The sequence below is a fragment of the Myxocyprinus asiaticus genome, chromosome 35 (genome assembly GCF_019703515.2).
Source record: "Myxocyprinus asiaticus isolate MX2 ecotype Aquarium Trade chromosome 35, UBuf_Myxa_2, whole genome shotgun sequence".
Taxonomy (NCBI): domain Eukaryota; kingdom Metazoa; phylum Chordata; class Actinopteri; order Cypriniformes; family Catostomidae; genus Myxocyprinus; species Myxocyprinus asiaticus.
In genome coordinates, this window is record NC_059378.1 from 28,398,462 (window position 1) to 28,426,104 (window position 27,643).

General features: G+C 42.4%; 1 protein-coding gene across 1 annotated transcript in view; it reads left to right on the top strand.

Moving 5' to 3' along the window:
• syn2b (synapsin IIb) overlaps window positions 1-27,643 on the top strand; it is a 217,404-nt gene that overhangs the window by 84,132 nt on the left and 105,629 nt on the right. Inside the window, exon 3 of the mRNA XM_051672276.1 lies at window positions 25,590-25,681. Within this exon, the coding sequence (XP_051528236.1) occupies window positions 25,590-25,681 (92 nt within the window). The remainder of the gene's footprint in view (window positions 1-25,589; window positions 25,682-27,643) is intronic.

Sequence of the window (27,643 nt, forward strand, 5' to 3'; positions counted from 1 at the left end):
TCTCCTTCTGCCTGCTTACAGGAAGAAACTGAAACAGGAAGCACCCACCCTCAGAATGATCCAGTGCTGGTCGAACCAATCAGATTCTACGCTACAAGACTGTTTTGATCAAGCGGACTGGGAGATGTTCTGGTCCACCTCTGATGACGACATCGAGGTTTACGCTGATAGCGTAACGTGTTTCATCAGAAAGTGCGTAGAGGATGTTGTTCCGACCAAAACAATTCGGATCTACCCCAACCAGAAACCATGGATTAATAGCGATGTTCGTGCAGCACTTAATGTGCGGACCTCCGCTTTTAATTCCGGGAACACGGAGGAGCATAAACCTTTTATGCCCTCCGCAAAACTATCAGAACAGCAAAACGCCAGTACAGGGACATGATTGAAGGACAGTTCAACACCACCGACTCTAGAAGCATGTGGCAGGGAATTAATATCATCACGGACTACAAAGGGAATAAAAACTCAGCCGTGAACACCGCTGCCTCTCTCCCAGATGAGCTAAATACTTTTTATGCTCGTTTCGAGGGAAATAACACCGCCCTTGTGGAGAGAGCTCTCGCGGCCGAAGCTACAGAGGTTAGTTCACTCTCCGTCTCTGTAGCGGATGTAACCCGATCATTCCAATGGGTGAATATCCTTAAAGCCGCAGGTCCAGACGGCATTCCAGGCCATGTCATCAGAGCATGCGCGAACTAACTGGCTGGTGTTTCACAGACATTTTCAACCTTTCCCTCTCCTTGTCTGTGGTCCCCACATGCTTCAAAACGTCCAGCATTGTGCCTGTACCAAAGCAATCCAAAATCACTTGCTTAAATGACTGGTGTCCTGTTGCTCTGACCCCCATCATCAGCAAATGCTTTGAGAGGCTAATCAGAGATTACATCTGCTCTGTGCTGCCTGCCTCACTGGACCCATTGCAGTTTGCTTACCGCAACAACCACTCCACTGATGATGCCATTGCATCTACACTACACACTGCTCTCTCCCACCTGGAAAAAAGGAACACTTATGTGAGAATGCTGTTTGTAGACTACAGCTCAGCATTCAAAACCACAGTGCCCTCCAAGCTTGATGTGAAACTCCGGGCTCTGGGCTTAAACAGCTCACTGTGCAGCTGGATCCTGGACTTCCTGTCAAGCAGACGCCAGGTGGTTAGAATGGACAGCAACATCTCCTCAATACTGACCCTCAACACTGGAGCCCCGCAGGGCTGTGTTCTCAGCCCACTCTTGTATTCCTTGTACACACATGACTGTGTGGCAACACATAGCTCCAATGCCATCATTAAGTTTGCTGATGATACAACGGTGGTAGGTCTGATCACTGACAATGATGAAACAGCCTACAGAGAGCACACTCTGACACACTGGTGTCAGAAGCACAACCTCTCCCTCAATGTCAGCAAGACTAAGGAGCTTGTGGTGGACTTCAGGAGAAAAGACAGAGAACACAGCCCCATCACCATCAATGGAGCACCGGTGGAGAGAGTCAGCAGCTTCAAGTTCCTCAGTGTCCACATCACAGAGGAACTCACATAGTCCGTCCACACTGAGGCCGTTGTGAAGAAGGCGCATCAGTGCCTCTTCTTCCTGAGACGGCTGAGGAAATTTGGAATGAACCACCACATCCTCACACGGTTCTACACCAGCACTGGAGAGAGCATCCTGACTGGCTGCGTCACTGTCTGGTACGGCAATAGCACTGCCCACAACCGCAAAGCCCTGCAAAGTGTGGTGCGAACTGCAACATTGGAGGTGAGCTTCCCTCCCTCCAGGACATTTATACCAGGCGGGGTGTAAAAAAAGCTCGGAGGATCATCAGAGACTCTAGCCACCCGAGCCATAGGCTGCTCTCACTGCTACCATCAGGCAGGCGGTATCGCAGCATCAGGACCTGCACCAGCCAAATTCATGACAGCTTCTTCCTGACAGCCTGAATGTCAATACAGTACAAAACAACCTACTGTATATTTTATATATACTTTATATACTATTTTTATTGTATGTGTATTCTATATTGTGTGTATTGTATACTGTACATTGTATATTATTATTGTGTTGTGTAATTATGTGTATATTAGATATGTAAATTGTGTTGTGTAAATCTGATGTTTTTTGTAAATTATTGAAAATGTCTCATCACTGTCATGACTGCTATGTTGCTCGGAACTGCACCCAAGACTTTCACCCACTGTTGCACTTGTGTATATGGTTGTGTGACAATAAAAGTGATTTGATTTGAAGTATATTCTAAGTTTTGTGTTTTGAGGTGTTTAATGAGTTCGTTTTATGTGGCTGCCTGTGCGCCATGTTAAACGTGGATTTGTATGGCGTCATTTTTATATCACCAGAACTTGAATATGAAAAAGCCTCCGAATTCATGATCTTGAAAAATGACTGGGTGTAATTTGATGTTATTGAAATATTTTGCTGTTAATTTTAAATATTTGAAAATATTTTGTGTAAATTCACCTAAAAAAAAAAATCAGGTTGTGAAATTCAAGTTTTTATTATTCAAGTGGTGGATTTCAAGTTGTGATTCAGTTGTTGATTACGAGTTGAGAAATTCAGGTGGCAAAATTCGAGGATGACATCCGGGAATACAAGGAAGAGCAAACGAACGTTGATGTAATCCATATCTCACGGACAATCGCAAAGCTATGGAAACAGCTCAAAAATGTAATTTTAAACAACTGTGACAACAACACTGTGAAAACACAAAAAATTATACTTTAGGGATACTTATTATAATGTTTCATTAATGTGTTTTGAAGAAAAGATCAATTAATCAATAAATTCTATCCTTCACCTAACAGAAAGTTTCATCAAGAACTTTATTTCATAATGATATGGGAAAATGACATTTACCAGTGGAAACGAATAATCAAACGACCTCTTTTTAACTGCAAGTCTGCAAAAAATAAATAATAAAAAAAAAAAAATACATTTGTAGTCGAAAGTATTAAATAATAAATCTAAAAATAAAAAGATATATTTCTACACATCTGTTAAACGTTTGTGAGATCAAAAATGGTATGTATGTATATATATATATATATATTTTTTTTTAAATTAATTTCTCTGCCTTTAGAGAACAATAGAGTGTGTTTAATCATTACATCCAAGGTAATATGAATCGGGTATATAGCTACCTCTTGTTTTTACTGTAAATAAATTAAATAATACAGACCTATGGCTGACTTAAACAACAGCCGCCTTTACCTGTTTTGTAAGTGTGTGTTGCATGTCTTGGCTGTTTGATATTTATCATATTTATTATATTTCACTTTCTCTTGCACGTGTACTAGTGCTGAATGAAAATATAGTGAACTTCGAATGTACAACACACATTCTGTTCCTAATTGTTTACATTAACAGTCTGGATTGCTTGAGTTAGCAAGCCATCTCGCTTTTTAATATTTTATCAAAATTCTGGATAGTCTAACCTCACATGTATTGTAGACTACTGATGATTTGTGAGTGTCTTATATATTATGTTTATTTTCAGGCAGACCACGTTGTAGATGCTACTGGTTGTTTAAATCAGTTTTACTATCAGAAATAATCATGGAATAATTAAATAACAATTAAATAATTAAATAATAATTAAATAGAATTTAACTCATTAAATTCTATTCTCGGGGCTCCAGTAAATGTAGTGTGCTACATTTAGGAGCAAGTTTGGTTATTAGCAATAATTAATAATTAATAAAGATAATTATTAATTATTAAAATCAATAGAACATTGATGAGAATCAATGTTAGCTTTTTTTAATCCTTTAAATGAACAATTATCAAAGATAATCGTTAATTGTTAACATCGATGAAACATTAATTAAAATTAACACTAGCTTACTGATCATTCAAATTCAACAATCATCAAAGATAATTATCAATTATCAAAAATCAACAGAATATTAATAAGGATTAACATTGACGGGGCACCACCCTGGAATCAGGGACTAATAACCAGATAGTAAACAGTCTCAATATTAGATTGTTTTCTTAGGAAAATCGACATCCAATGAATATCGATTTTCGGGGGAAAAAAAATAATGAATGAAGGCTTGAATCTGAGCACTGACATCCCGTCAGCATGACACAGGCATATGCAAAACAAACCAAAACACTTCTCTCTGTAATATAAACAAAGTTTATTTATGCAGTAATATCAATTAATAATTAATACAATGCCGTCAATAAACTTCCGACTTACAACTATAAACTAAACAGTGATATGATTAGATATGGAAATCAAATAATCCTATAACACATGAGGGTGTGTGTGTGTGTGTGTGTGTGTGGTTAGTATGAGAGAGAGAGAGAGAGAGAGAGAGAGAGGAGAGAGAGAGAGAGAGAGAATTAAGTGATGGCCCTAAAGTTGATTTCGCGATTGTGGGAGAGAAACCAGCTGTTAGTTTATCGCTCAGAGACGTGTTGGACGGCTCGTAAACAGTCCTGCATTCTTTGACTCTTAATGGATCAAAACAGTTTGCCGGTCTCACCCGCGATGGCGAAAATGCACAACAGTCCAATTTGGTTGGACCACAATACAGCAAAACAAATTTGTGATAATTAATACCCTGAGTATTAATAATGAGCGGACATGGCGGTCCATAAACAGTACAACCAAAAAACCTTGAAACACAAGAATAACACACTATAATATTCTATCTCTGCCCAGACGTAAACCTCTTACTTGAATCGTATGAGGATGCAGGTAGAATGTGTGTTCCTCCGTCCTTTAACTACGACCTGGTTCCTTGAGGCTCGGGTGATGACGGGAGGCTGTTTCCTCGCTCTGTCGGCAGGCGTACGGCTGACTGCTTCTCGGCGGGCTGGCGGAGAACTCAGAAATGTCGACTTGATTGAAGATGGAAAATAAATCTTTTATCTTTTCACTTCTGCAGGCAAACGGATGAAGATGCGGATTGCTCAGCAATCTCTTTTGGATCCGTTAGAGTGTTCGTTGAACACAGAGTAATCTCAACTCATCCAGCGAGATGGAGATTGTATGGCCACAGTTTCAAGTCGGAAGTTACTTCCTTGTGCCACGAGGTTGCACCTGAGAGCAGCGATGAGCTACGTCTATACTCGGTGAAGCATTTCAGAGGTATTTCTACTCCTGATGATGTCATGGTTTGAGGGACATTCTGTTGTGTGCCTCATCCAATAGGAGTTGAGAGTTCAATCCTTTAGTGAGCAATGCTTCATGGGATTTGTAGTCTGCTTTGGACTCCCTTTGTTTGATTTTGGCGCGATTTTTATCAGTAAGATTTACGACCTGGTATGTGGGGGCTTGAGTTAGGTTTTTACGACTGTGTTAGGCCTGCCTTTGTCATCTATCTGAATACATGAGACCCAACATTCCCCCCTTTGGTCTGAAGAGTTGGTTGTTGTCTAGCATCTTTAGAGCAACTGAAGGGCCGAACAGTTCTTGTCGGTTCACAGTAACCTGTGGTTTACGCCATCCATGTATCCCTGATAGGAAAGAAAATGGTTGCACAGTCCATACAGTTCATTAGAGTTCACAGAGGCTTTATCGTCTGGACAGAGTTTGAGGCACATCTGGGCATAGAACTTCTAGCTAAATCTAAAACTACATTCATCACACATAAACATTTCAAGTTATTGGAAGGCACAGCATTAACTGTAACACAATCCTTTGTTGATCTTTGGTCATAACACAAAATCAAAGTAGAACCTGACATTGGTTACTAGAAACAAAATGTTAGAGGAAAGGAGAGTTAAAGGTTAAAAGGCTTATCCTTGGAAATGATGGGGTTAACCTCTGGGATGGGCTCAGACTGGTGTGTAAAACGTGGCTGTATGAGAAGTGAGTCCAGTCAGGCTTGTAGGTGTTGAATGTACCTGTACATGGTGTGTGCAATGATTGCGATGAGCCAACCACTAAGGAGGAGCCAGAGGGCAACCAAACTGATAGGGTGTTCTTGGTAAGATGACGATCTGCTTATGTGACTAGGAAATATAGTGGTCAAGTCAGTCGGTTTGAGACTGAACTTCACTAATTTCGTCCTTTCAGCCTGAAGCTGCTGTTGAAGGGTGTCATCAACGGTGAGGCTGTGACCTCTATATGCGTCCATGATCTCAATTTCTGCATCATGTTTGTTGACATTGAGATGATGGAGGACAATATCGTCAATGTGCACGGTGGCTCCTTGGGGAACTGTTAAGAACACCGTTTGGTTTGGTAGTGTTAGTTTAATGGCTGTATCATGGCAGTCGTATGACTTCGGTGGCTGGTGTTAATGAGCCAGCGATTGCCTGCTCGCTCTACCCTTGTCTCTGTTCCTTCATCTTTGATGGACATGCTACCATGACACTTGTTCAGGGAATTCGGCTCTTAAGCCGCAGAGGTAGTTAGTCACCTCTCTAACAAAGGGGTTGCGTTTTGACAAACCCAATGAATGTTCTTTGTCTTGGTACACATGTTTAGGTTAGGGATAAGGTAGAGCGAGGGGTCCTCATCATGGTAGGCGAGTGTTGGTGGTGTTTTGAGGTGAATGTGCGCATTACCTCTCTGAAAACCAACATTAAATACGGACTTTAGTCTATATATATTCTGCCTATGATGGTAGATTGAGGATAAATCCTATTTTGAGGTTCTGAGGATTTACATGGATTGGAATTTCAATGCCAAAACTATATGCCAGGTGTATCTGTGAAGGTTGCACAATGGAGATAGTAGCAGATCTAAGGATTTGTTCGACAAGGTCTAGGGAGACCAGGTAAGCTGGAATCCTTCCACCACTCAGACTGTTGACTGAGGAGCTAATTTCCCTGAGGAGGTATTAGATCTCTAACGATACACGCATAAGTTGTTTCCTCTGACAAAGTCCCTAAAGCGTGCAAAGTGTTATTGATAAGAATGGAGTGCAAATTTACAGTGACTATAGTACCCTGAAGGGTTTTACCTAGGCCCTGTAATTGTTCTTATTGGAGTCGTCGTCTCTGCTGGATTTTTGGACGATGGCGACGTGTGCATCTGAAGCTGGCAAACTGTTTTCTGGACGAAGTGGTCTCGGTATGTCAACCTGAGCCCACATGTGTCCATGACGGCAGTCAATGAGCGGAGCCAATCGGTTCAGTAGGTCCTGGCCAAATAACAGTGGTTCCGTATTAATGGGACATATGTAAACAGGGTCTATTAGCATCATCCCTTGAAAGGTGTCAATCCAGGCCCGTTTTGTGATAGACAACCTATCTTGTGTGTAGCTTGTGATGCTTACGTTGCAGGTCTCTGTCTATAACGGTTTGCCAAGGTAGAGCTTTGCTCTAGCCACCTCTGCGAAGGTGTTGGAACCAATTAGACTATTTCGGAACCGGTGTCGAGTAGTGCGTGGGAGCTGAGTGACCCATGTGTCAGGCATTGCCCTTACGGTACAGATCGCCCAAGAAGGTCAGAAAAAGAGGGTGTGGCATGTTAGGAGTGACTGTTTTGGGGAGCAACTTGGACCCTGTTCCCCTTTTCCCGACCTGCAAAGTAAACTTTGGCGTTAACGGGAGGGGCTACATCGTCTAGTCATACTGACGGGTTTCAGTGCCATGTTCCTTTGAGTAGTTCGGTGGACCTGGTGAACAACGGAGCATGTCAAGCTTAGTTACTAACTCAGTCAAGCATCTCCTTATGTCCTCCATTTCTTTTCTCAAATCTTGTTCTCTGAGGGAATTTGAAACCTTGCCTACCCACTCACCTTCTTGTTTGGGTTTTCGTTCGAACCGCACCTTTCCTTTCTGCCAGCGAACGTTTTGTTGTTTAGGCCTGCCATGACCCTGGGGGTGTGTCTGGTTACCACCCCCCTGGTTCTGTTGCCTACCCTGCTGGCGGGGTGATCGGCGCCTCTGGGGTCCTGTTCTAGCATTCACCTTAACACGAGGCATTTCGTTGCCTTCAAGCGCTAGGTCTGCACCTTCTGAGGCTTGGATCCCCAGGGCTCTGGTGTCACCTTTGTGCCCTCGGGCAGGGCGCACGCATGTCTCCCATGCCAGTTGCACGTATCTTCTGATTTCCTGCATGGTGGGGTTGCCCGTTCTGCAGTGCATCGTGACGTCATATCGCATGCACTCATGGAGGTTGTGAAGGAAAAGAGACTTGAAAGCTCGTACCTCCAGACCTGGTGCGTTACTTTCTTGGAAGTACGTGGTTCTCAGGCGTCTATAATACTCCCGCGGCGGCTCGTGCCTCTTCTGGGTGATGGCGAAAGCAGCTATGGTAGCGGAGGCTTCGTCAATACACAGCGAATACTCCTCGCGTAGGGCTATACACAGAGCTGAGTAGCGGTTTCGTGTACCATTCGGTAGCATTTCCATGAACGCATGGACACTCCTTACCGTGGTCTTCCATATGAGCTTGAGTTTTTCATGCAATGAAGCATAAGGCAAGTCAGTCAGGCAGTGCTCAATTTCCCTAAGATAATTGTCGATGTTTTAATCTCGATTACTTGGGTCAAAGCGTTCTATGTCCCCTGCGAGGGACTCGAGTTGTTGGATGCGCAAGCGTTGGTGTCGGTATGACCACGGGTCGTCCGTGTCATCCGAAACACCATAGTCACTCAGATCGCTATAGCAATGAGGACGACTTCCTCCCCTTCGTGGTGGGGAAGGAGTCCAGTCGACGTGTGGTGGTGGACCATGGTTTGCATACAGCTCCCTGGCTAATGGGATCTTCGAGCCGCTTACACCACTCTGGGCTTGAAAATAATCGTTCCCCCTCCGTGGTGTGGAATCATTCGATTTGAAACGCAAGGTGGCGTGACTGAAAACTGACTGAGGAGGGCAACTGTAAGGAGGGGCACCTGCATCCAACCAGCGGGCTGCTGGAGGATTTTGAAAGGTGTCTTGGAGGACGAAGTCAGAGACTGTACCACTAGGGGCAGCTTGGCTCCTAGCGTGTGTCCCTGGGTTTCTCAGGGGCACATTCCTACGCGTATCGCTAAAGAGGGGGCCCTCTTCTATGTCAGATGTTGTGCTGTGCATTTCAGCTGCACTTACCTGATCTGACTCTACTCTTAGCTGGGCAGCTTTAAGCTGCCTGCGCAGGGTTTCTTTTTCCTCCTGCATCCGGGCATTATCTTCCTGTGCCTGGACTTTCTCAGCTTGGGTGCACCTAACGTCTTGGTGCAGGCTGAGATTTTCCTTCTGCACCGCTTGGTAGCTGCTCTTCAGCTGGGCAAGCTGGGCCTGGTGCTCTGCGGTTTGCAGTTGGGTTCTGCGGTGATGAAGAAGGAACATTTGGCCCACTAGGTAATGCTTCATCACAATGACTAATATTGGAGCCGTTAAGGTTATCTCTCTCCTCTACGGAGAGACGGAGGACAGCAGCGACCACATCTTGCAGTGCTGGGTTGACTAACCTCTGTGGAGCTTCAGCTCCAGTCACGCGGGGCGATTGGTGACTCATTTTACTGGGACAGTAAAAATGTTTGCGACACAGTGGCTCTGATAGCTTGTTGTTTTACAGTTGCTATAATGCTGACACGAGTGCACAGGTGAGAGGCTTCGACCTGTGGCTTACGGTCTACTGTTATGTAATGTGCAAATTTCACTGCATTTTCTCTTTGGTGGACGTCAAAGAAGTGACTTGGCACCTCTCTGTAACATTTAGATGAAAGCATTAGGAGTTAAATAACAACAACAGCAGATTTTAAGCAGACTATAGTAAATTTACCAACCCCTAATTCACTCTTAAGAGCACTTTCACACCACACTGGCTTATGTTTGGCAAGTTTTGAGAAGTAATTGTCAAACAGAACCAAACTTTGAAGTAATGATTCAAGTTATTACTTTGGATTCTCATGCATATACACTGTGACAGAACTGGCATGTAGAATGCCTCACACGGGGCACCAATTATTATGTAGGTGCTACTGGTTGTTTAAATCAGTTTTACTATCAGAAATAATCAATAATTAATTGTTATTAATTATGGAATAATTAAATAATTAAATAATAATTAAATAGAATTTAACTCATTAAATTCTATTCTCGGGGCTACAGTAAATGTAGTGTGCTACGTTTAGGAGCAAGTTTGGTTATTAGCAATAATTAATAATTATCAAAGATAATTATTAATTATTAAAATCAATAGAACATTGATGAAAATCAATGTTAGCTTTTTTTAATCCTTTAAATCAACAATTATCAAAGATAATCGTTAACTGTTAACATCGATGAAACATTAATTAAAATTAACACTAGCTTATTGATCATTCAAATACAACAATCATCAAAGATAATTATCAATTATCAAAAATCAACAGAATATTAATAAGGATTAACTTTGACGGGGCACCACCCTGGAATCAGGGACTAATAACCAGATAGTAAACAGTCTCAATATTAGATTGTTTTCTTAGGAAAATCGACATCCAATGAATATCGATTTTCGGGGGAAAAAAAATAATGAATGAAGGCTTGAATCTGAACACTGACATCCCGTCAGCATGACACAGGCATATGCAAAACAAACCAAAACACTTCTCTTTGTAATATAAACAAAGTTTATTTATGCAGTAACATCAGTTAATAATTAATACAATGCCATCAATAAACTTCCGACTTACAACTATAAACTAAACAGTGATATGATTAGATATGGAAATCCAAATAATCCTATTACACATGAGGGTGTGTGTGTGTGTGTGTGTGTGTGTGTGTGTGTGTGTGTGTGTGTGTGTGTGTAGTACGAGAGAGAGAGAGAGAGAGAGAGAGAGAGAATTAAGTGATGGCCCTAAAGCCGATTTCGCGATCGTGGGAGAGAATGCAGCTGTTAGTTTATCGCTCAGAGACGCGGTGGACGGCTCGTAAACAGTCCCACGTTCTTTGACTCTTAATGGATCAAAACAGTTTGCCGGTCTCACCCGCAATGGCGAAAATGCACAACAGTCCAATTTGGTGGGACCACAATACAGCAAAATAAATTTGTGATAATTAATACCCTGAGTATTAATAATGAGCGGAAATGGCAGTCCATAAACTGTACAAGCAAAAAAACTTGAAACACAAGAATAGCACACTATAATATTCTATCTCTGCCCAGACGTAAACCTCTTACTTGAATCGCGTGAGGATGCAGGTAGAATGTGTGTTCCTCCGTCCTTTAACTCCGACCCAGTTCCTTGAGGCTCGGGTGATGACGGGAGGCCGTTTCCTCGCTCTGTCGGCGGGCGTACGGCTGACTGCTTCTCAGCGGGCTGGCGGAGAACTCAGAAATGTCGACTTGATTGAAGATGGAAGAGAAATCTTTTATCTCTTCACTACTGCAGGCAAACGGATGAAGATGCGGATTGCTCAGCGGTCTCCTTCGGATCCATTAGAGTGTTCGGTTGAACACAGAGTAATCTCAACTCATCCAGCGAGATGGAGATTGTATGGCCACAGTTTCAAGTCGGACATTACTTCCTTGTGCCACGAGGTTGCACCTGAGAGCAGCGATGAGCTACGTCTATACTCGGTGAACAAAGTTGCTGGAAGCAAATCCCGGAAGCATTTCAGAGGTATTTCTACTCCTGATGATGTCATGGTTTGAGGGATGTTCTGTTGTGTGCCTCATCCAATAGGAGTTGAGAGTTCGATCCTTTAGTGAGCAAGGCTTCATGGGATTTGTAGTCTGTTTTGGACTCCCTTTGTTTGATTTTGGTGCGATTTTTATCAGTAAGATTTACGACCTGGTATGTGGGGGCTTGAGTTAAGTTTTTACGACTGTGTTAGGCCTGACTTTGTCTTCTATCTGAATACATGAGGCCCAACAACATTACCTTCATGACAATACAAATCTGGGCTCCATCTATATACTTCAGATAAGTGTTCTGTAATATGTGCATTTGCATTGTACCCCTTACTAAAATTAGACAGCAATATTCCATTATAATTTATTTTGTTTTGCATGTAATGCATGTGTGAAAATAAAAAGTCATCATTACACGAGTCATTTAACCTTAAATGTCAGTCTTTTTCTTCCTCACATTTAAGTATTTACAATCTCACACACAGACACACACACACACACACACACACAAACATAATAATAATAATACAGATGCCTATAAAGTATTCTTTGTCATTTTCTGTAGTTATTATTAATCAGGTATTATTATATTAATTTCCTATACACTCAATTCGTGCATATACCAAAAAAATAAATACAAATAAAAATCATGGAAATGCATGAGCATATTGACCTGTTACATGTGACATCACTGTATGATCACGCTGCCTTTGTGACCAAACTTCCATTTACTTCCATTTACTTTCAGACAGTGTGCTGCGCTGTGGGATGCGACAAAAGCCAGCACATTTTTTGTTTCTATTTATAAATCTTGAAAGTGTTACTGCTGTTTTCTTACCTGAGCCAAAAAAAAATGTATTAAAGTTTTATCTTTCAGGTGACATGGCTTCATTTCACCCAAGTCAATCAGCGATGAAGGGGCTTTCGGACAACGCTGCCGAGCATTCATCTTGCGAATCTCCACTATCTTCCTAACAAAACGGATGAACTACATCTCCTCACCCACACAAACAAGGACTTTTCAACCTCTGCTGCCTTGTGCTTCACAGAAACCTGGCTGAGTGAAGCAATTCCGGAAAGCGCGTTACATCTGCCGGGCTTCCAGCTGTTCAGACCGGATCGCATCTCAGAGTTAACGGGGAAAACGAGAGGCGGTGGAATATGCTTTTACATCAATGAAAGTTGGTGTACAGATGTAACAACGTTAAAGAGGGTGTGCTGTCCTAATTTGGAAGCGCTCTTTATTAACTGTAAGCCTTTCTACTCGCAGCGGGAGTTTTCCTCGTTTATTCTGATGAGTGTATATCGCGCCAAACGTGTGTTTGAAAGCAGCGCTGCAACAGCTGGCTGATCAAATCACAGACACGGAGCAACAATACCCGGACTCAGTTATTATTATTCTTGGGGATTTTAACAAAGCAAATCTCACACGTGAACTGCCCAAATACAAACAGCACATTACATGCCCCACCAGAGACAGGAACATACTGGATCATTGCTACACAACAATAAAGGATGCATATCGCTCTGTCCCCAGAGCAGCTTTGGGACTCTCTGATCACTGTCTGGTTCATCTTCTTCCAACCTACAGGCAGAAATTAAAATCAGCCAAGCCATTAGTAAGGACTGTAAAGAGATGGACCAACGAAACAGAGCGGGAACTACAAGCCTGCTTCGATTGCACGGATTGGAGTGTTTTTGAGGCTGCAGCCACAGACCTGGACGAGCTCACAGATACTGTTACATCATATATCAGTTTCTGTGAGGATATGTGCATTCCTACTAAGACTTATTTAAAGTTCAACAATGACAAACCGTGGTTTACAGCAGAGTTCAGGCAGCTTCGTCAGGCCAAAGAGGATGCTTACAGGGGTGGGGATAATGTCTTGTACATCAGGACATGAACACACTGAACAAGGAAATCAGAGTGGCTAAAAGAAGATTCTCTGAGAAGCTGAAAAACAAGTTTTCAGCTAACGACCCTGCATCAATGTGGAGTGGCATGAAACAACTCACAAATTACAGGACTCCTACCCCCAACCCTGTGGTGGACCAACAACTGGCTGACGACTTGAATGTGTTCTACTGCAGATTTGAAAGGCCCAATCTCACACCCCACACCCACTCTGACCTTCACTTCACACAAACACCAACACCTCCTGCAACCCCCCTCCTCCCCCCTCCTGCTACTCAACCTGCACTTAAGATCTGTGAAGATGATGTGAGCCGCGTCTTTCAGAAACAAAAGACGAGGACAGCTTCAGGACCAGATGGCATCTCACCAGCGTGTCTTCGATACTGTGCTAACCAGCTGGCCCCCATCTTCACACAGATCTTCAATAGATCACTGGAGCAGTGTGAAGTCCCATGCTGCTTCAAATGCTCAATCATTACTCCTGTCCCAAAGAAAACAAAAATCACAGGACTTAATGTCTACAGACCTGTCGCCCTGATGTCTGTGGTCATGAGATCATTTGAGAGACTGGTGTTGGGCCACCTGAAGAACATCACTGGACCCTTTCTTGATCCCCTTCAATTTGATTATCGAACAAACAGGTCTGTGGATGATGCAGTTAACATGGGATTACATCATATCATGCAACATCTGGACAGACCAGGGACATATGCAAGGATCATTTTTGTGGATTTCAGTTCGGCTTTCAACACCATCATCCCAGCTATACTCCATAATAAATTACACCAACTCTCTGTTCCCATGTCTGTCTGTCAGTGGATTACCAGCTTTCTGACAGACAGGCAGCAGCTTGTGAGACAGGGGAAACTCACTTCCAGCACCTGTACAATCAGCACTGGTGCCCCCCAGGGATGTGTGCTCTCCCCACTACTCTTCTCCCTCTACACCAATAACTGCATCGCCAAGGACCCCTCTGGCAAGCTCCTGAAGTTTGCAGATGACACCACTGTCATCGGCCTCATCCGAGATGACGATGAGTCTGCATACAGAAGGGAGGTTGAACAGCTGGCTGTCTGGTGCAGTCAAAACAACCTTGAGCTGAACACGCTCAAAACGGTGGACATGATTGTAGACTTTAGGAGGAACACCCCAACACTGACCCCCCTCACCATTCTAAACAGCACTGTGGCAGCAGTGGAGTCATTCAGGTTCCTGGGCACTACCATCTCACAGGACATGAAGTGGGAGACACACATTGACTCCATTGTGAAAAAGGCCCAGCAGAGGTTGTACTTCCTTTGCCAGCTGAGGAAGTTCAACCTGGCACAGGTGCTGCTGATACAGTTCTACTCAGCAGTCACTGAGTCTGTCCTCTGCACTTCAATAACTGTCTGGTTTGGTTCAGCTACGAAATCAGACATCAGAAGACTACAAAGGTCAATTCGGACTGCTGAGAGGATTATTGGTTGGTTAAAAAAAAAAACTATACACTTCCAGAGTGAGGAAAAAGGCTGGAAAAATCACTCTGGACCCCACTCACTCTGCCCACTACCTTTTTGAACTGTTGCCTTCTGGCCGACACTTCAGAGCTCTGAGCACCAGAACCGTCAGGCACAGGAACAGTTTTTTCCCTCAGGCTATCCATCTCATGAACAGTTAAACTGCCCCATTGAGCAATAACTATGTGCAATACACAGTTTAGTCTTTTTCTATATTTATCCAACACATCCAACCTCTTCTGCCATTTCATTCCTCTTTAAAAAACAAAACAAAAACAAACAAAAAAAATATTTGCACTGTACATAACAGATTTGTATTTGCACTGTACATAACAGATAACAGATTTGTATTAGATTGCACTACGTATGTGTATGTGTGTATGTCTGTGTGTGTGTGTGTGTACGTATGTGTATAACTATTTATTTTTTTTAAATTATTATTATTATCTATATCTTGCTGCATTTTTTGTATTGTTTTTGTATTGTTGTACACTGGAAGCTCCTGTCACCAACACAAATTCCTTGTATGTGTAAGCATACTTGGCAATAAAGCTGATTCTGATTCTGATATGTTCATAACACCCAGACTATGGTATGTCATGATTGTAACACATTATAATAACAATAATAAAGCACTATAATGTCAATTTACAGTATATTTTTTATGTGTATATACTAATGTTGGTCAATAAACAACACATAAGATTATGAAGCACAGACTACAATGTAAACATTAGTCATAAACACTGCCTCGGTTGCTTTCACTTTTTGTGTGTTCTTCATGAGTTAAAAGCAGCTCTTACATTCATACAGATGGGATCATCACAGACGTTTTGTATTTTAATCAGACCACAAAACAACACAAAAACATTTGAAACTTCTGAATGAGAGATGTTTACTGTGATGTACCACTGAGACTGGCCGGTGTTATGTATCAACTGGGGATCGTGTTATCTGGTCATGTATGCATGCACATGGATAATTTTAATTGCCTTTTCAGCAGATTTGTTCAATGTGAATTGCCAAGGAGCAAAGAAAAGAAATTTTGCACATTATTAAAAATGTAGGCTATATATATTTGCTACTATATACTGTATGAATAATATACTGTATATATTCATTATTCATTTAAAATTACTTTTTTGAGCTGTTTCCATCGCTTTGCGATTGTCCCGTTTGTTTGCTCCTCCTTGCATTCCCGGATGTCATCCTCGAATTTTGCCACGTGAATTTTTCAACCCTTATTCAACAACCTGAATATTGAGACCTGAATTTCACGGCCTGAAATCCATCACTTGAATAATAAAAATTGAATTTCACAACCTGTGTGAATTCACACAAAATATTTTCAAATATTTAAAATTAACAGCAAAATGTTTCGATAAAATCAAATTACAATTCGGAGGCTTTTTCAAATTCAAGTTCTGGTGATATAAAAATGACACCATAGATTTGTGTTATTTTAATGGTTTAAAATATCATGCAGTTTATTTAGCACAATTGTGTGTTGTTTTTATACCAGAAATATGTGTTTCTAGCACTATGTAACACTTTTTGTTCCTGGGTAATAAGTGTTATTTCTTAATTGCTTATGCCTCAAAAGTATAGAAAATGGTTATTATTCCCCACAAACTTTGCTTTTGTGACCAGGACAGTAATATTTTGAAATGTATCTATTTCCAATGAGAAAACGGGTGAATCTGTGGCTTTTCGTTCACATAAAGTCAGAAAAAAACAACATATGAATCCAAAATCCTTCTTTATCTGTGGTCCGACTTTGACCTTTGCCTCAGACAGCTTAGGGAAGAAGTCTTGAAGGTACTTGAAGGCTGCCGACTCCTTATCTAGAGCTCTGACAAATTGTTTCATAAGGCCCAATTTGATGTGTAGTGGTGGCATCAGCACCTTCCGGGGGTCCACCAGTGGCTCCCACTTGATGTTGTTCCTCCCCACAGAGAACTCGGTCCACTGTGGCCAGTCTCGCCTGTGGTACTGCGCCTTGGTGTCCCTGCTGTCCCAATGGTAAAGATAGCAGGGAAATTTGGTAAAACCACCTTGGAGACCCATCAGGAATGCCACCATTTTGAAGTCTCCTATGACCTCCCAGCCATACTCGTCATAAATAAAGGCGTCCAGCAAGGTCTTGATGCTGTTGTAATCCTCTTTGAGGTGCACTGAGTGAGCCAGGGGAAGAGACGGGTACTTGTTACCATTATGGACCAGCACGGCTTTGAATATTACTTTAGTATAAATACATGTTCATTTGGATTTATATGTTGTTTTTTTCTGACTTTATGTGAACGAAAAGACACAAATTCGCCCGTTTTCTCATTGGAAATAGGTATATTTCAAAATATCACTGTCCTGGTCATAAAAGCAAAGTTTGTGGAGAATAATAGCCATTTTCTATACTTTTGAGGCATAAGCAATTAGGAAATAACACTTACTACCCAGGAACAAAAAATAAATGAATTAGTTACGCAGTGTAGTCATATGTGTATTTGATTTACATGATTAGATTGCAGTTACTATGTTAATGAGGGCAGGGATTCGTTTTTTTTCTTCAGACAGAAAGACCACACAACTGAGGGTGTGTGTGTGCGATTAATTCCTGTCCTGTTCTTTAATAAACTGCAGGTATGTCAGTGTTTAACAAATATATTACCACTATGCGATCATATCATATGATGATGGAATTCAGATTGAGATGCACTTTACCTTATTCTCCATGTAATATTTTATATAGTTTTATTGATATTGAATATATATAAATATGTATTTGAATATATTTGATGTTATATATACATATATTATTGAATATTGTCTTTGTGGGAATGAATGTGTAAATTTGTGATATTTGTTTTGTGTGAAATAATTGAAGAGACACTGTTTATGGAAAAAGAGTTTTATTGGTAAATGTTAATCAGAACGGCCTGAGACAGAAAGAGAGAACACAAAACTGAGGGTGTGTGTGTGTTTAATTCCTGTACTGTTCTTTAATAAACTACAGACGTGGTCCACTAAAGACAGTTGTGTCAGTGACTTCTTTGTGGCGTCCAGAATAAATATGCTACAAAATTGGTGCCGTGACCCGGATCAGAGTGATCAGCCATCGCAGATGGCCGGGAGAAAGCAATCCATCTCCATCACCAGTAAAGAGAGCTTTGGGGGATAGATGAGCAGTGTGGTTTAAACATGGACAATTACAGTTTCACACACAACAAAACACATGAAAACATGGCAGATGCATATCCTGGTATTGTAAACGTGACACCTGTTAAAGTGGTGAGTGGAGTTTCAAGTTCACCAGGGTTCACTGGAATAGGGAGGGGGGCCCAGTTAAATAGTATGCTAGAGCATATCACGGTAGCTACTCCTGTGTACTCCCTTTACTCTTTTATGAGACCTTGCCAAAGCAGTCAGAGAGTGACTTAGATTATTGGAGCAGACTCAATAAAGCCATTGACCTAGCTGATTAGTGCCTGAGAAGACAGGGAAAAAGAGTTGAAGACCCTGGTCACGAAGTGACAATGATGTTTGTAAGACATTGCCCTGAACCTAGTCTGTACTCAGCCCTTCAAAGTAAACCACTGGAGAGTTGGAGTGCATGTGAAGTCCAAGCACTAATCGACAGCCACCACAGAGACAAGCAGTCTGCAGAGTAGATAGAGTGCAGAGGGTCGATGAAAAGCCCCCTAGTGCCTGGTGCATGACACAGCAGCAGCCCACTGCCAGTAGTTAGACCGGTGGTTTTGACCCAGCTCTCCTTGGTAGAACAGTGTCTCTTTTAGAGCAGATACTCAGCTCAAAGAAGGGGCAGGAACAGAAGGCTGAACAAACTAAGGCCTTATCTGGAGACTTGGTTGAATTTTCAGGCCCCTGTAGAGTATGTAAAGCCTGTGATAATACAACAAATACACACTGTTTTAAGGAAGTGCTGTGTTTTAGGTGTTACAAGACAGGGCACAGAGGGTTTGAATGCCCTGACAGAAAACAAGTAAAACAAGCAAGAGCCAGTGGAGCTACTGGCCCTGTGTGTCCTTTAAACTAGAAAGCCTGCACTGTGAGTGGAACAGTGTGTGCCAGACAAGCAAAGTCCCTAGAAAAACCTGTTATGTTCAAGCTACAACCAGTGACTGCCTGATTCAAAAGACAAAGACTTCCAGTGAAATTAATACGTTTCAGCAAAAAACTCAGTATGTGACCCCAAAATCTACTTACCAGAATATTAATGAGGATGATCGCTCTGCACCAAGAAATGTCCTGGTACCTCGCAGTGTTTGTCCATTATGGGGCGACAGGTGGGTCCCTATGAATGTGATCAAAATGCTTGACCGACCTGTTGTGTTGCGCCGTAATGCTAAGATGGCTCAAGTGCACCCTTGCCATGCCCTAGAAGATCTTGATTTCACAGAGGAGAGCACAGAGTGTCAGCAGAGAGGATCAAAGCAACATGTTGTTCAGGCTCATGAGCTTGTCAAAGAAAACAAGATGTTGCAGATGGACTACAAAGTCAAGCTTCAAGAGTTGGGGCTGGCTGAAATTGATATTGACTCCTGTGAAGTGAGTGACTACTGGAAGAGACAACTGGCTGACCTTATAGTGCAGTATGAAAGTACTTTCTCTCAAGACAAATTAGACTGTGGATAATTAAAAAACATTGTCCATCTGATACAACTAAAGGATGAGAAGCCTTTCCGCTTGCCCCGTAGAAGGGTTCCGCCAGCCCACTACCAGAAACTGAGACAAACACTGAATGAGATTGAAGAGCGTGGTATCATCCGGAAATCCAACAGTGAACGGGCCTCACCCTTAGTTTTAGTTTGGAAACCTTCTAGAGAGCTAAGGATTTGCACAGACTTTAGGTGGCTGAACCAAAGAATAGAGAAAGACACATATCCACTAGCCCATCAAGCTGATGCACTTGTATCGTTGGGAGAAACTGTTATTTTAGCACCATGGATTTAACATCGGGCTTCTAAAACATTCCAATCCATGAGAATGATCAAAAATATACTGCCTGCACAACTCCAGTAGAGCTCTATGAATATAACTGTATGGCTCAGGGATTATGTAATAGCCCAGCAATGTTTTCACAGATGATGACTGCAATCTTTGGAGACCAAAACTACCTGTCACCCCTGTGCTATTTAGATGACTTACTTGTGTTTGGCAAGACTGAAAAGGAAGTACTCAACCACCTGGAGATGGTGTTTTCTTGGCTTAGAGAGCATAACCTGAAATTGGCACAAAATAAATGTTATTTCTTGAGGAAAACTGTGAAGTTTTTGGGACATGTTGTAACTGAGAGAGGCATTGCAACTGATCCATCAAAAGTGTCAGCAATCAGTGAAATCAAGACACTCCCACCAAGAGGCCCTGCTTGAGCTTCATCAGGACCAAGATCGCCGCTTCCATGAGATCCTCAGAGCTCAAGCAGAGGACCGGCAGGCAATCCGCAGCCTCCTTAGCCAGTAGAATGCCCCGGCCGTGACCCCGGACAATAGCAGCCCCATGCTCCCACCCTTGCCCATGAAGATGGGGGCGGAAGATGACCCAGAAGATTTCCTCGACCTATTTGAGCTAACCGCCGAGATCTGGGGTTGGCCGTGTGCTCAGTGGGTGGCCCAGCTCATCCCTTTGTTGTCCGGCGAAGCCCAGCTCGCAGCCCAGCAACTGCCGGTGGGGAACAAAGCATAGAGTGGAAGCAGCGGTTAGTTCCCGCCTCACCCATCCACTGATTCTGGGAACTAATTGGCCTGAATTTAAAAATGTGTTAAAGGGAATGTGTGCGGATGGGTCCTGCACGAAAGCAGTGAGATGTGAAATGTGCGATGCTTTGGCAGGGGAGGTGGAGCCGGGGCCGTCTTCATCTGCTCCATGTCAGGGTGACGTGAGGGGGGGAGAGGCTGCAGCCCCTCCCATCCTCAGGGGATTTCCCGAAGGGGATTTCCTTCTGGAGCAGTCAAGAGATGAAACCCTCAGGCAGGCCTTTGACCAAGTGAAGGTTATCGATGGTCAACAACTCCAGCCGAACATCGTGCTTTCATATCCGTACTTTGCAATAATAAAGGAGCAGTTGTATAGAGTGACGCAGGATGCTCAAACAAAGGAATATACAACCCAGCTCTTAATATCACGGAGCCACTGGGAAATGTTGTTCCAGACAGCGCATTATAATCTGATGGTGGGTCACTTAGGGGAGAGGAATACACTGAACCGACTAATAGCCCATTTTTATTGGCCGGGCATTGGCGGTGATGTCCGCAGGTGGTGTGCGGCATGCCGTGAATGTCAGCTGGTGAATCCACCGGCCACCCCAAAAGCACCATTGCACTCCCTTCCACTGATCGAGGATCCCTTTGAAAGAATTGGCATGGACCTCGTCGGGCCATTAGAGCGGTCAGCACGTGGATATCGTTTTGTATTAGTCCTGGTGGAATATGCAACACAATATCTGGAAGCAGTGCCTCTACACAACATCTCAGCACGCAGTGTTGCAGAGGCACTCTTCAAAATAATCTCCCAGGTGGGGATTCCGAAAGAAATCCTCACGGATCAAGACACAACATTTATGTCACGGACACTCCGTGAGCTTTATGAACTGTTGGGTATTAAGTCGATTCGCACCAGTGTTTACCATCCGCAAACAGATGGCCTGTTGGGGCAATTTAATAAAACCCTTAAAAACATGTTTCGTAAGTTCATGCACGAGGTTGCTAGAAATTGGGACAAATGGCTCGACCCCCTGTTATTCGTAGTACGAGAGATCCCGCAAGCCTCCACAGGGTTTTCCTCCAAGCTCAGGAACGTCAAAACTGACTGTATAACAGGGGAACTCGGCTGCGGGAATTTGCACCAGGAGACAAAGTGATCGTATTACTCCCCACATCGGGCTCCAAATTACTCGCCAAGTGGCAAGGACCGTTTGAGGTCACACGACAAGTGGGGGATCTCGATTATGAGGTAAAGCGAACTAATAGAGGGGGCACATGTCAAATATATCACCTCAACCTCCTGAAATTATGGAGGGAGGCGGTCCCTGTGATGTTGGTTATGGTCGTTCCGGAGAGGGCGGAGCTCGGGCCAGAGGTGAATACAAAACACAATCATATCACTCCAGTCACTTGCGGAGACCACCTCTCACCATATCAACTCGCAGAGGTTGCCCGATTGCAACCTGCCCAAGACCCAAGACCAAAAAGGGGTTGAGACAGTTCCTGGGGCTGGCTGGCTATTATAGGAGATTTGTGCCTAATTATTCGGATGTCACCAGCCCGCTGACTTATCTCACTAAAAAGGGAGCTCTAGACCCGTTCCAATGGACGGAGCAGTGTCAACAGGCGTTTATGCAGGTTAAAGCCGCACTTTGCAGGGGGCCTCTTTTACATTCACCTGATTTCTCTCTCCCTTTTGTGTTGCAGACAGACACTTCAGACAGAGGGCTGGGGGCCGTGCTCTCACAGGTGGTGGAGGGGGGGAGGAGTGCCCAGTGCTGTACATTAGCCGCAAGCTCTCGTTGAGGGAGACTAAGTACAGCACCGTTGAAACGGAATGTCTCACCATCAAGTGGGCGGTCCTCACTCTCCGGTATTACCTGTTGGGGCAGGCCTTCACTCTCTGCTCAGATCACACCCCACTACAATGGCTCCACTGCATGAAAGATACCAATGTGCAGATCACTCGTTGGTATCTGGCCCTTCAGCTGTTCAAGTTCAAGGTGGTCTACAGGCCGGGAGCACAGATGGCTGTCGCCGACTTCCTGTCCAGAAATGGAGAGGGAGTGGTAGACAGGCCGGATGTCTCCCCGGCCTGAGTCGGGAAGTGGGGATATTTTGCAGCGGGGGTGTGGTCGAGTGTTCGTCCGGAGAGAGAGAAAGCGATAAGGGTGCATACACCTGAGCCAGATAACGATTAACACCTGTCTCTAATTCTAGTGAGCTTGGGCTGAGCGGTATAAATGGTACCACACCAGCGCTAAGAGGGGAGAGAGAGTCTAGGTCCAGTGACTGTTTGTGAAGCTAATGTGCTGTTGTTGCAAAGCTGTTGTGTATTTGTGAAGCTATAAGCGCTGAGAGTGATTCATAAAAAACCCTTACATGTGAGTGAAGAAACCCATTCCCTGTGTCCTCCTTCCCTCCTGACCTTGAAGTGTGCTACAATGGCTTCCCGTATAGAATACATTCAGACTAAGGAGCCAATTTCCAGAGCAAATTGATTGCTGAGTTGTTGCTGGTGTCTGGTGTGTCCGTAAGTCCCATACCACGCCATACCATCCCATGGGTAATAGGCAGACAGAAAGATTTAATCACACACTTGGCAATATGATCCACTCTCTGCCACCTTGGCAAAGGAGAGATGGCCCTAGATGATACAGACACTCACATTTTCCTTCAGTTGTACCACCCATGAAACAACAGGGTTTGCACTGTTCTACGTACTTGATGTTTGGAAGGGTACAAAGGTTACCTGTAGACATCATGTTTGGAAGTGCCCTCAGACGTGATGATGTGCAGACTTACGACGAGTATGTGAAGTCTCTTCAGAAAGACCTTAGAGAGCTGTGCATATCGCTCAAGGCAACACTACTGATGCCCAGAGAAAACAGATGGAGTACAAAAAAAGATACAAGGGTGCTCCTCTGGAGGTTGGAGACCGTGTCCTCCTGGCAAACAAAAAGGAGAAGGGAAAAGGGAAGTTAGCAGATGTATGGAACTCAACATCCATGTGATTACGTGGAAAGATCCGTCGTTGCCATCTACAGAGTTGAGGACCCCACCACAAAGAAAAGTAAGGTGGTTCATCGTAATTTCCTCCTTCCAGTCAATTTCCTTCCTTTGGAAGAGCCAGAAGTTGAATCCACAGTTTGCTCAACAATCTTGGAAGAGGAAAGATGTGAGGCAACAGATCCAAGCTGTAGGTCTCTGTTCAGTACAGAAAGAGAATCAAGGAACAGTAGAATAGCTGTTTGGATCCTAAAAGGCCTAAACCCTAGAGCATGTTAGAGCACTGGAGAACAAACTGTGCAGGAAAAGAGCAGTGAACATGTTTCAGAGTTGGACAATTCAGTCCCTGTAAGTCAAACAATGAAAATAGCTCTTTCTACCAAAAACGGAAGTGAACAAAGTGAGAGTCCCAGTGATGAATGTGTTGCAGATGACATGAATTGTGACCATGACCATTCTATCGACGACGATAACAGTATATCTGATTTGGAACAAGATAGAGAAAGCAAAAGTAAAGAAGGAATGCTCCAAGAGTCTGTGAGCAACCAGAGTACTCAACTTGAATCTGTTGGCCTGTCAAGTGATGCTAGCCATTTGAGCAAATCAGTCAGAAGCTCTAGGCATCAATCCTCAAGTAGTAAAAGTAAACATGCACAGAAAATAACCCATAGAAAACTGACCATATCAGACACCGACATGATACCAAATGAAGGAACAGTGAGAACCAGAGCAGGAAGATTAGTGAAACCTGTTAAGAGACTACTTGAATGTATGAGCATGGTAATGACTGAACCTGGGCAAAAAGATCCCCTAGCGGAGTTGCTCAGATTTTTGTCGAGTTTAATGGAGAGTTAAATTAATCCTTGAAGTCAAATTTCAAGTTCTTATTAAATTGATCAGAACTAAGAACGGGGAGAACTTTAATAGGATTTGAGAGGTAATTTATTTTGGGGTGTATGGTAATATGTATAAGGGCATATTTTTACCAAGCAAAGGGTTTTTGCTATTCATTTGAATGACTGGAGTCGTGGTGTCCCCTGTAAATAAAAATGTCCCACCTATAGCCTTAAAGTTAGCTGAAATTTAGGAGGGGAGAGTGTAGTGTTCTGGATTTTACATGACCATTCCAGCAAACTTTATTATTATAAACAATTTTTCTTTTTGTGTGTTATGTACAAATTATTTACATTTGACCAGAGTATGGGGGAAAATATGGATTTTTGTTCACATCCTGCTTTTGCTCAGAACAGCCTGAGACTTGAGCGAGATCTGCTTAAAAGTGTAAAAAGTATCTAATTAAGTAAAGTTTTCAGCCAAGACTTATGTATTAAGTGTTTTAAAGCTGGATTGTGTTCATGTATGTCATTTATTGTCATTAGTTTTAAATATATTCTAAGTTTTGTGTTAATGAGTTTGTTTTATGTTGCCACCCGTGCGCCTTTTTAAACGTGGGTTTGCGTTATTAAAATGGTTTTAAAAACTGTTAAAATTGGTAGATTACATTCCAGAAAATATCATGCAGTTTATTTAGCTCAAGTATGTTTTATTTTTATACCAGAAATATGTGTTTGTAGTCATGTGTATTTGAAGTACTCGATTAGATTGCAGTTACTATGTTTATGGGGGCAGGGATTCATTTTATTTCTCTCAAACCCTTCAGAGAGAGAGACCTGAGAGGGTGTGTGTGTTTAATTCCTGTACTGTTCTTTAATAAACTGCAGACATGGTCCAGCAAAGACAGTGGTGTCAGTGACTTCTTCGCATTTCTAAGAAATACGCTACATATTCATCCCTCTAATGATAAATTACATATAATGACAGGCATTTTCTGCATCATGCATCTTGTATTTGAGATTGTTGGCATGATTATAACAGCAGATATAACATTTTATTGTTTGTTTTAATATCTAATTTCAGGCAGAGTTCTCTGAGATCAACCTTGTGGCACATGCTAATGGCACATGCAGTGTGGACATGCAAGTCATAAGAAATGGAACCAAAGTGGTTCGGTAAGTTTCACTTAGTCATCAGTAAATACACCATCAGGCCAATATGAGTATTTTATGGTGTCAAAATGCAAGGGTTAAAAAAATAATAAAAAGGATTTTTTTATTTTTTATTTTATTTTTTTTCTGTTAATGGTAGGCAACAGGACTGATGTTCATTATGTTTAGTTGCAGTTTATATACAGTAGTAAGCAGTCACTTGAGTAGTAACTGCTTAGTAAAAAGAATGTCAGATGAATAGAACTGTAAAATCTACAGAGAGAGAGACAACTACTGTATACCTGTACGTACAGCACCAAAAAATTAATGGCCACTTTTAAAAATGTATAAACATTGCTGCATTAGATACAAAATATCAAAGCAAGTGCTATTTATTTTAGAGAAATATAGTGCAAGCACACTTTTCAAACAAAACATTTAAGAAAAATAAATTTGCTAGGATTAAAATAATAAAATTAGATATAGAGTTCAAAACAAAGCCAAAAAGTATTTTAACACTTTCTGGTGGTCAAACGTTAGTAAAACGTGTTCACAGTTAATTTGAAGAACTACACTTGTTGTTACTCTTACTAGGACACCTGTGTGAACTTGAATTTACAATTGCTAGCTTATGCTGATATTACTTTGATAGTATTAATGCATATTACGCAACAATACAATACCTTTATTCATGAAGCATTTTAAATAAATACAAATGTTTTATTTTGTCACATTCCATGAACAATTTGTTTTAACTATAAAATCCAAAAATCAAAGTCATAAAAAGTCCAGATAACAAAACATTCTCAGTAATGGGTTATTTTTATTATTACATTAGAGTGTTATATTTCAAATAGAGAAAAAATTATCACTTTCTCTAGCCAAACAATCCAAACTGATGTGATTTCCAGTAATGTTACAGTAACCACAAAATATGGTTCAACAAAAATATGGGAAACCAATAATATACAGTGCATCCAGAAAGTATTCACAGTGCTTTACTTTTTCCACATTTTGTTATGTTACAGCCTTATTCCAAAATGGATTAAATTCATTATTTTCCTCAAAATTCTACAAACAATACCCAATAAAGACAACGTGAAAGAAGTTTGTTCTTTGCAAATGTATTAAAAAGAAAAAAAGAAAAAAAAAGAAACAAAAATCACATGTACATACTGCGTGTGTGTGTGTGAGGAGGGACGCACACAAAATGGCGGACGTGACTCTCGTGGAGAGTATGTCACACGAGACTTCCGGCCAGAGAATATGGCTGCGAATGTGGGCGGAGAGAAACCAGTCAATGGTGTCTACCAGTTACCTCGTGTATCCACTTGTACGATAGCTTAGGGACAAAGCTGAGCTTTATCACAAAGTTATCTACTAGCCAAATGTGTGCGAGAATGTTTGTGAGGGGTCGCGTGTGTGTGTGTGGTTATCACGAGAGAGAGAGAGAATAAAGTGATGGCCCCAAAGCCGGTTTCGCGATCATGGGAGGGAAAGCAGCTGTTAGTTTATCACTCAGAGACGCGGTGGACGGCTCGTAAACCGTCCCGCGGTCTTTGATTCTTTAATGGATAAACTCAGTGTGCCGGTCTCACCCGCGATGGCGGAAATGCACAACAGTCCAATGTGGTTGGACTACAACACAGCAAATCTCATTCTTGATAATTAATACCTTGAGTATTAATCACAATGAGCGGACACGGCGGTCCGTAAACTGTACAAGCAATAACCTTGATACACAAGAATAACACACTATAATATTCTATCTCTGCCCAGACGTAAACCTCTTACTTGAATCGTATGAGGACGCAGACGAATGTGTGTTCATCCGTCCTTTAACTCCGACTCGGTTCCTCGAGGCTCGGGTGATGATGGGAGGCCGTTTCCTCGCTCTGTCGGCGGGCGGTACGGCTGCTGATTCTCGGCGGGCTGGCGGAGAAATCAGCAACGTCGACTTGATTGAAGATGGAAGTGAAATCTTTT